This window comes from Oryctolagus cuniculus, chromosome 1 (genome assembly GCF_051225735.1).
Source record: "Oryctolagus cuniculus isolate XC-2025 breed Fujian yellow rabbit chromosome 1, ASM5122573v1, whole genome shotgun sequence".
NCBI lineage: Eukaryota > Metazoa > Chordata > Mammalia > Lagomorpha > Leporidae > Oryctolagus > Oryctolagus cuniculus.
The window spans coordinates 43930036-43940490 of record NC_142867.1 but is presented as its reverse complement, the minus strand read 5'-3'; the positions used below and the strand labels follow the sequence as shown (position 1 = coordinate 43940490).

At 44.4% G+C, this 10455-nt stretch overlaps 1 protein-coding gene across 1 annotated transcript in view; it reads left to right on the top strand.

The window, feature by feature from the left end:
- Positions 1 to 224: 224 nt before the first annotated feature.
- The window catches only part of SLC17A6 (solute carrier family 17 member 6), a 50339-nt gene continuing 40108 nt past the window's right edge, over positions 225 to 10455 (top strand). The window contains exons 1-3 of the mRNA XM_002709004.6: positions 225 to 1127; positions 3771 to 4023; positions 5492 to 5610. Of these exons, the coding sequence (XP_002709050.1) occupies positions 1042 to 1127; positions 3771 to 4023; positions 5492 to 5610 (458 nt within the window). The 5' untranslated portion in view covers positions 225 to 1041. The remainder of the gene's footprint in view (positions 1128 to 3770; positions 4024 to 5491; positions 5611 to 10455) is intronic.

Below are 10455 nucleotides of genomic sequence, written 5' to 3'. Positions count from 1 at the left end.
ATTCCTTCCCTGCAAGACTGTCAAAATTGGCTTCAGTGTGGTTCTGGGCAAAACTGGAAGTAACTTGTCAATTTTTAATAAAGTCTTCCTTCAATGCCAAATGCAGCATTGTTTCTGCAAATCGTGGAGATGATGACATCTCCCACTTGGTTTCCATAGCATCCGTTCCTGAAGAGCCCCTGAATAGTCTTTGGTCAGGGCAATCCGCACAGCTCCCCTAGAAAGTTGCCAACCTGGTTAGCCAAAGCAGCATCCTGAAACTTACTCTGTCCGTGGTGCTGAATTGTTCTGCGGAGACCCGCCCAGACGGGCGCTGTCAGCCGTGCTGGGGAAAAAAAAAATCCTGATGCTGTCCAAATCAGAGCTGTGAATCTATTTACTCACGTTCTCAGAGAGCAGCAAACCTTCTCCATCTTAATTCGACTCTACCGCAGAGCAGATTTACGCCAGCGTGATGGGAGGAGATCATGGGCAAAGAGGAAAACTAACAGCGGCATTGCTCACCTGAGACCTTAGATGCTCCCAAGAGTTTTTGGAAGTGCTCTGCTCCTTACAGCAAAGACACCATTTTAAAATGTAGCATTCTTTGACTTTGTCCTTTCACACGTTTTCTGTGATATTTCCGGCTCCTCCATTTACAAGGCAGCAGATTCCATAGCAATAAGCTTTCAAAACCGGGAATTTACATTATTTTTAAGTGAATTGACTTCCAGCACAAGGACTCATCTGCACCCGCCCAGATACCATGGCACTGCGTGCGCCCTTTGCCACCGGATCCTCCCCTTCCAATGAGACTTTCTGATTGTGTCTACCAACTCTCCTATTAGGAAACCCGTGGGTTGTATGCAGCTATTCTGTTGTATTCTCATTCTCACTCTCCCTCCCCTTTCTCACTCTCACTCTTGCTGGAGGCACACCAATACCATTCTGCTGAGAAGAAAAAGCCCAGAACTACCTTAAGGAATTAAGACAATATGCGCAACCCTTGCCTTTCATAGCGATCACTATTTAAATCTGGCAAAAGCACCAGTCTTTGCAAGGATGGAGTCTGTAAAACAAAGGATTTTGGCCCCAGGAAAAGAAGGGCTAAAGAATTTCGCTGGAAAATCCCTTGGCCAGATCTACAGGTAAGAGAAAGCAAACCCATGCTTACCTGGGGCTCTGCATGAAAAAAATCTGGAAGGGCATTTCTGTATACTCTGGCTGTTTAGAGAGATTGAAATATGATCAGAAAGTCTTTTTGTTGCTCATTTCTGTGTTAGAGCTGCTCTGTAAATGTACCTGTTAATGGAGAAATTTTGTACTAAATGAACCTGTTTGCTTCTCGTGTTTTTTGTGTTTGTGTCTTTGCATGAATTTTGCTTGACTACTTGCACATTTTCATTCTTTCCGACTTAGAACTTATCCTCTTTACAAGACAAACAGACCAAGATTCTTGCTTTAGGGCTTACGAGCACCCAAAATTAAATTCCCCTGATTCAGATGAATGAATAAAAATACCCAACACTTTAAAAAAATTAACCAAGAAATCCCAATGAATATGGCAAAGAGAAATTTAGATTTCAGCTTCAAAACCTTACTAAATAATTCCCCAGCAGAATCTTCCTTCTGTACTGAATGAAAAGGAATCAAAATATATCAATAATTGATAACAGAAGTAGTTTCTCTTCTCTGAATCTGAAATGATGTGTATGTATTTTTAATTATTTGTCCTCTCATAGAAGTCCACTTATTTATTTATTTTTTTGCATGGGAAATGTCAAAGTGATTGTAAGGACAAGCATAATAATAACCAGCAAAATTGTTTTGGAAGCACTAGGAATTATTTTTAATGTTTATCCTTTTATAGTCAATGTACCAATTATGCTGCAAATTTCACAGCTTTAAGTCCTTTAAAGCATGTTGCCTGAATACATTTTTTCTTAACATATGAACAAAATAAAGGAGCGAGGACAGGTCCAAATGGATAAATGATTCCAAGAGAACATAAATTTCACATTTGAAAATCTGAAGCCTTTGTAGATGTGTAAGAAATGTAAAGAAAATGAACAATGTGCCTCCCAGATTTCCACATCTCTTTGAATCTGGTGGGCTTCACGGAGGCTCCATCATGCACCTATGCGGCAATAGATACTGCAAGGGCCCTGCAGTCCTGCAGCCACTGTGGAAAGCCCTGGTTTTGCCCCAGCCCAAGTGCCACCAGGTAAAGAGTTCATGTGCAGAGTTTAGCTTTTTACATATGAGCATATAAATCCAATATTTTAAGTGACATTTGTTATTTTTTTTCTCCCAGAATAAATAAATTGTAATTTGGATTGCATTTTGGCTATAAGCATTAACCCAACAATAGGTGATCTAGTCTTCAGGTGAGACTTTGTAGAAACTGAGATTCTTTTCCAATAACCTCAGATTGCTTGGCAGCATTATCCCAAGCTCTGCATTCCTGGAATTGATCTAAAATTTTAATTTGCTCCATTCTTGTGTGGAAACAATTGTGTATACATATCGTTTAAAGACAGCACAGATTTCAAGAGAAAAAACAACAGCAACAAAAGGAAGCACACAATGCCTTGGAAAACACCTGCAAATGTAAATACCAATACCGAGGCTCTTTGTTTAATTAAGGAAAGTACAGACCCGGAGGGACTACGATGTTACCTTCCCCATTCTTCTTCTTTCTTAAATAGAAATCTCAGGGATAGCTTGTTGGCTAGAACAACACTATCACTTTCAAATACAGCCTTTCCATAACTCCCCGTTCCGTTTCCCATCCCCGTTTCCCATCCCCATTTCCCACAAGGAGGAAACACTCCGAAATAATTGAATGGGATGTGTGAAAGCGTGTGCGATTTTTGCTGGTGTTAAAAATGAAATTGTCCACTTTGGTGTGAACCATGTTACAAAGTTGATCTGAGGGCGCGTTTGTATATCTGGAAATCGCCTTTTACATCTTTGGAAATGGGTCCATAGAATTTTTCTGTGTCTGTAAATGAAGTAATGACGCAAGATTGTGAATAATTAATTATTCATGTTCTAGCTGTTGGAAGCTTAGGTGTCTGCCATATGCTGTGGAGGCCTTTGTTTCCTACTCAAGTAAAAAGAAAAAAAAGCAATAAGATGTGTAACAGGGAGTAAGCACTGAGCTGGCACCCTGGGGCTGGAGGAAGAGGAAGCAGAGCGGTTAACAGGCTCCAAGAGTGTTCTCTGTCCTTTTCTCCGTGGCTAAAGGCTAGGAGAGGCCTTAGTCACCAGGACCCTGGGGAATGAGCTGGGCGGAGGGAGCGGGGCGGGATGGCGACGTCTTCAACGTGGTTAAGAAGGAGCCCTAAGAGCCGGTGCGGGTTGAGTGGTTTCCTAAGACCTGTGGTCCCAGGTACAAGACCTCAGGAGGTGAGGAGCAGGTTTCCAAGCAGGTGTGGAGGAGGCATCGCTCCAGAGTCCCTCCCCACTCCCTACTCCTCAAAAACTGCAAACCCCGAGGGAAAGTTAGGCCCAAATGGCCTGTGCATGTGATTCGAGGGGTTGGGAAAATGCCCGACAGAATGGGATTCAAGAATTTTAGGCCTGAAGGTATTGCAGTTGAAGGGATGCGGCCGCGGGGTGGGAGACCAAGGGAGGTGAGCTTGATGTCACTCTACCAACCCTAACCATAGGGAAGGGAGAGGTCAGCGCCCCTCCCCCGAGCCTTGAGGGGCTCTAGAAAATAGAAACGTTGCAGAGCCAGGACTTCCTAACGCGCGGCGCCCTTGCCTCCCCGCTCTGCCGCGCAGGGTGCTGGAGAAGAAGCAGGAGACCGGTGAGACCATCGAGCTGACGGAGGATGGAAAGCCCCTGGAAGTGCCCGAGAAGAAGGCGCCGCTATGCGACTGCACGTGTTTCGGCCTTCCGCGCCGCTACATCATCGCCATCATGAGCGGCCTGGGCTTCTGCATCTCCTTCGGCATACGCTGCAACCTGGGCGTGGCCATCGTGGACATGGTCAACAACAGCACCATCCACCGCGGGGGCAAGGTCATCAAGGAGGTGGGCAATGGAGGGGCCGCCCCGTGTGACCCTGCGAAGCCGCGTCCGTCGCCCGTGGGAGCCCTGTGTTCCTTCTCCACCACCCAAGAAAGAGGATGCTGGGGTGCCCGTGTTAGCGCTGCCCTTCTAGGGTGCTCGGTGGTAGCGTTATCACCTCTTCCCCTTCCTATCTGCAATTTGAATAGAGCCTAGCCCGCTAGGTTTTTTGTGAAGAGTGACTAATTCCACGAATTTGTTGACCATTGTCCACTAAATCTCAATAGAAACAGTTTCCCTTTATATGGAGGAATTGGGTAGCCCACTATCATTTCCCCCTGGTTCCCCTTCGATTCCGATCAAACACTCTAAATAAGCATAATGAAACAAAATCGAAAACAGAAATCTCATTAACTGGGCGTGAGGGCACGGGCGGGTTCGGCCAATGGGCCTTTAGCAGAGTCTACACCGCCCAGCATGGGAGAGTCCCAGGGTCCCCGGGAGTGCGGTCCCCACACTAGTGTATGCTGGGCGGTGACGCCTAGAAAGGGGAGAGTCACCTCAAGGTCACTGAAATCCGCGAGTCCGGCCTTCCTACTTACGAAGGCTGATGGCCATAATCTTAGGCTGAGCAAAAATTGGGAGGAGAAATTACAAACTCTCTGTGGATGGGAAGCGGTGAGTGCCACTGGGCTCGGGGGAGTCCAGGGCAGCCTGCAAAATACGCTGGGTCTCAAAATTTTGTTTAAATGGAGCGAAAAGGTCCCCAGTTCCGCAGGCAGAACAAGCGCTCTCTGAGGGTTCCTACGCAGCTATTTCACCCCAGCTTACTGTGACGTGCACTTCGTGGGGCGGCACAGATTTGTCCGGGCAGGTACCAGGACCCACTGTCATACGTATGCCTGGCATGCACTTGTTACAGCGCCCCAAGCAATGCGCAATGCCTCCCTCTCTCCAGCGACTCCCCCAAAACTCGCTGGGCGACTCCAGCACTCTCTGACCCAGCCCCGTTCCCTCCTTGCTGGGACGACCTTACTCGTGGCTCCTTCACCACCAAAACCTGCCTTCCTGTTCCCGAATTTCACTATTTGGGTCTGGAGGGTTCGGTTCTATTCTCCATGCAGCCCCGTCACTGCATCCTTACCGGCATCGGCCAAACGGACCCCGGCCCAGAGCGTCCATCCCGCGCCCGCTAACGAATATCTTAATGCGGAGCCCGAATGTCCACGACGGGGATGGTTTAAGGATTCCTCGCCTTTCGAGGAGATCCAACCAGCACGACAGCAGTCGGGAAGCAGAACCAGGCTCCCCCAGCTGCTTACAATACATTTCGTTAATGAGCAGGGTTAGGAAACGAAAACCGAGGCACCCACCCCTGGAATGCAGCGAGCCTGGCCCAGTAAGGTCTCGGCCTGCGAACCACTGAAAAACGAGTCCTCAGCACGGACTCCTCTCTCCAGCCACTTATTTTATTTTTTCCTACTCCCCTTAGAAAGCCAAATTCAACTGGGACCCGGAAACCGTGGGGATGATACACGGTTCCTTCTTTTGGGGCTACATCATCACCCAGATTCCTGGAGGTTACATCGCATCTCGGTTGGCAGCCAACAGGTGAGGCGCCAGGCGGGACCAGGACTGGGGGCGCGGTGTTGGCACTGCGGGGTTCGGAGACTCCTGGGCGGGGCTTCCCAGTCCCCAGCACACGCCCTCCCGACAGTAGCACGGCCGGTGCCTCCTCGCTGGGTAAGGCCGAGGGCTCCCACGGCCTCGCGTTCGCTGCGGAGACTTCTGGCTAAATGGTCGACGTGCCTTAAGGCCTCAGAGGAGTGGAGGCTAGGCCTGACCGGGGGTGGGGAGACAGCAGGGACATTGCGGGGTTGGTGGGGGGATGCCGAGAGGGCCCTGGAGCCACCGGTGCACGGCTCCAGTCTTTGCGTCCCGGGGCGCCCAGACTCCCGGTGGAGCTAGACTCCCCGGAGGGAGTGTCCAACGCTGGGTCCCAGAGCCCGCCCAGATGGTGCTCTGGGTCTGAAGGGTTTGTTTCTATGGAGGCAGGAGGGATTTATTTCAAGCACGGGAGTGCGATTCCACCTGTTAATGAGCTCAGCTCCTTAGGGGCAGGGTGAGGGGCGGCCCTCAGCTGCGTCCAGAGGCCTCCAGCCTTGCAGTGGTGGCCGCAGCCAGAGGTCCTAGCGCCAGCTCCCTGGAACGGTACGAGCGCAGTCCGTCGGGACACTCCAAGCCTGAGGCGCAAGGACTGACGGGGTCGGGGTGTCGGGAAGCACAGCTTGGCCGCCTGAGGGTGACAGGCAACTTTGTATGTTTCTCCGCGTTATTTTGTTAAACAAAACTAGACGTTCTTCGAGTTGTTGAGCCGACGGGGAACACTTAACGCTCGCCCTCCCAGGTCTGGCGGCTTAGCGACCCAAAATACAGACCTCACGGCTTCCCTCACACCACTCCCTCCACACCAACCACGTGTTAGAGAAGGAAGACACGCCCCAGGCACCTCCCGGGTTGTGACCTCCCCTCAGCCTTTGTAACCCAGCACCTCCCCGCTGCTCACTGCAATCAAACCCGCCAGCCCCACCCCCGGGCCCAGCCCGCGGCACAAGTCCGCTGCAATGCTTCTCCCTAGAGGCATCTTACTGCCCGAGGCTTCTCTGAGTCTTCAGGACCGGGGAGGAATTGTTGGACATTTAATTTTAAGGTAATAGTCCTACGTAGAGGAGTTTTGGATAGTTTTTCAAAATGTTAACAGGAGAGGGCAGTGGATTAGGAATAATGCTTTTTGAATATTTTTATCTGAAAAGAAGGATGATTAGTTCTCTAACCCAGCAGGAAACAATGTTCTTTTTTTTTTAAAGGAATCAATTTAAGATGAAAATAATTAATTATACAGAGTTCGATTTTACAGATTCGATAAAGGAAAGAAAAATTTTAGATAGAAAAATTTAGACAATATTCTGTTAAATGTTACTGATTCTGAACATGTTGCACTTTTCATTTTCAAATCCCCAATATATGATTCTTTCATTTTTTTTCCCTTAAAAACTACTTCCTAAAACAAAATATAAATTTCCAGAAAAAACTCCAAATATGTATATGAAATATTTTACTTCAGAAGAAAAAAACAATTCATCAGAAAAAGAGAAATGATACAAAAAACTATTATGTCAAATGAAAATACAATGGTGGTACCTTTAAGGTTGTTTTCAGAATCAAAATATTCAGCTTGCCAAAAATTAAAGCCTTAACATTTTCCTGCCAGGCAAAAACACCAGGGATTCTTGACTTTCCCTTTTTGTAACACTGGGTGGTCAATAAACAGGTTTTCCTGATTAAACACACACACACACACACACACACGTTCAGTGCTATCATTTGTATCATGTTTGGTAATGAAAAGATTGATCCTGGTTCAGGATCTATTTCTTGTAGATTTTCCTCAAAGAAAGAATTTCTGAATTTTAGATTTCTTGTTTGGATCCAAATTCATTGGTGCCTTTAAATCACTATTCAAGGGAGAGAATTTTATATTTTCACATACAGTATCTTGTGTCTTACAAGATTAAGAAAATAAAATTAAAATCTGTATCCATTATAAACATAAAGAAAATTATGGAGGCTATTTTTATCACGTCTGAGGGATTTGATATATTTACTTCATTTTTAAAATAGCACATTGCATATACAATTGAAACTGCTTGTAGAAAAATGTTTTAACTACATATGACATTTCCTTTTTTGATTATAAAGTGTTATAAACTGAATGAGGCATATATATATATATATAAGAACAGTAAAATCATAAATAATTTAATTACCCAGTTATGCCTATTGTTATCATATTGGTGAAGGTCTAATTAATCCAACAATGCTACATGGATTTTTATTTTAGAAGGATTTTTATAAATACAAAATCAGAGAGATTTTTGGAACTGGTTTGAAAGATCCATATTGTTTATTGTGATCATTTTTAAAAAATGTTAAAAGTAGTATAGCAAAATCAGTCCTCTCCCTACAAACAGCATACACCCATTCAGAGAAGCTGCTCCAAATGGATCATTTGAAAGTGGAATGAGATTTCCCTTGGGTGGGATACTAGGGACAGATTTATTTTTCTCTGTGCATAATCAAGCTCATTTGGGAAAGTGTTTGCCACCACTGTTTTGGACAGAATGCAGGAGAGGAACTGAGGTGTGTGGAAATGGCTCCTCAGTGGAGAAGAGCTCTCTGTTATTCTTCCTGGCAAATTTCTCAATGAAAATCCAATAGCAATGATCTGGCTCCCCTTTTTAGTTGATTAGGCAAAAACAGCCCAATTCTCAGTTAAACTCTTGGTGCTTAAATAGGTCAAATTCTAAATATTTTTGTTTTCCTGCTTATTGAGAGTAGGCAAAGGGGGAGTTAGGAGGGAGTCCATTCAGTCCCAGAGGAGTACCCTTGCGTCATTGTTTCCTTTGTCTTCCTTTAGATGGTGATGGCACATGTGGCCCTAAGAAGTTACTCACCTCCACCAGGGCTTCCAGAAAGGGACTCAAAGGGAAAAAAACTCCTATGACCATTAATCTTGTTTACGTCTACATTGTCCTTATTAGTAATCCAAATGGATTATTTAAATTGTGATCAAAAATCCTTCTTTTCATGTATCTTGTTTATGTCTTCTAAAATAATTTCCCCATATACATTATTCACAATTGAAAATATTGTTCAGTGAAAATTTTGTAAATCTTATTTGTAGGCTTTAAAGTGGTGCTATCTTAAAAATGCTAGTAATTCAGTGCATACAGCTTTAACTTTTAGCCTGGCACAGATGCACTTAGAGAAATCCATTTAAGTTTGAGATTAGACTTCTTTGTTGAGGTTAGTTTATTTATCCCTATTTCTATCTTTTGTTTAGGAAGTTGATTTCTTAGTGTACCATGTTTTCTTTTCAGGCATATCTTGGGTTTTTAATTTGGCCTTTCCTAAGGAAACAATAATTCTTTTTTTGAAAAGGAACCTGAGGCTCAGGTGGCTGTGGCATAGAGGGACATCCCCCTCCCATAAACAGAAAGAACCCCTATTAAATTTGGACAATCTTCATCTAATCTGATCTCTCAATTTACAAACCAGGAAATCAAATAGAGAATTAGAGAGGTGGCTGGTGACTTATCCAAGGTCACAAAGGGATTTTAACTAGAACTCAGGAGTCTATAATGCATGATCACAAGCTACCTTCACAGTGAAATGTAGTATCTCTGATTAATACTGTGTGCTTCATTGCTAAGTTCACTCTCAGCAGCAGGCTGAGCCATCTGCTCTCTGAATGAGTAACTACAATCTATCACACCCAAATCCAGCAGAGAAATACATGAATTGGAGATAGAAGCCTTTAGCAGACTCAAGGGACCCTTAGATTCTTTTTTGGCAGGAGAAACATACTGTATTTTCGTGTGTATCCTGGCTCCTGGAAACACTTGGCCACAACACAGGTGACTGTGTTCTTTGCAAAAAGGCAAACTACACACACTTCATAATGGCTAGCACAAATAATGTGGTATTCTTCAGGAAAAACACATCATTTAGGACTTTTTCTTCCCACTCAGCTTCTTGGGCAGTTTGGGCTCCTAGGAGATTATAGAGATTTGAGCATGACTGAGGGAGTTTAAACTTTATGTCTGCAAAAATGAAGGGATTCTGCCTTGGGGTTTGGCCTGATACAATTCAATTCATTTCCTTGATGTAGGAGAGAGCATAATTATGTACATAAAAATACACATATCAAAGTGTATGGCTTTAAGCTGCTAACTAATATATGTTTGTATTTATAAAAATGAAATAGTAATTATCTTTAGGTAAAAACTCTGGCTTTTCTGATTATGAAAAATTTAGTTGTTAGTGTTGTTATAATGATTTTCAGAAACAGAAGAAGATATTTTAAATGCAACAGCTTTATATTTCAAGCTCAGAAAAGGGCAGTTTTACTGGTGGAATTCTTATTATATTACTGAAAGAAGACAATAAAGATAGCCATTTTTATTTGAATAAGCATGGGAAATGAATTCATAAGCCCTGTCACCAATCATATACGCAACTCTCTCCCTCTCTCTCTTTCTCACTCTTTCTCTTCCTACCTACGTACTACCTGCCTATCTACCTATCTGTCATTTTCCTTCTATCTGCTTACCTGTACATTGCAACCTCCACTGCATGGAGGGGTTTTCAACTCTTTCAGTGAGAAATATTTGTAAATTCCTTTTGTGTGAGAAAATAATTCTAACAGTGAACACAAAACCTACTGCAAGAGACCACCATTCTGCTGTGATGGAAATGGTTTATAAGCACACAGTCTTTTGGGATAAGAAGTGACTTTTGTCTTTCTCACCTAGCTGCATGTCCAACATCTCGCTGCCTCTCCATTGCGAGCCATATAGGTTAGGTATCTGGGGGAAATGCAGCTTTTCTTTTTCT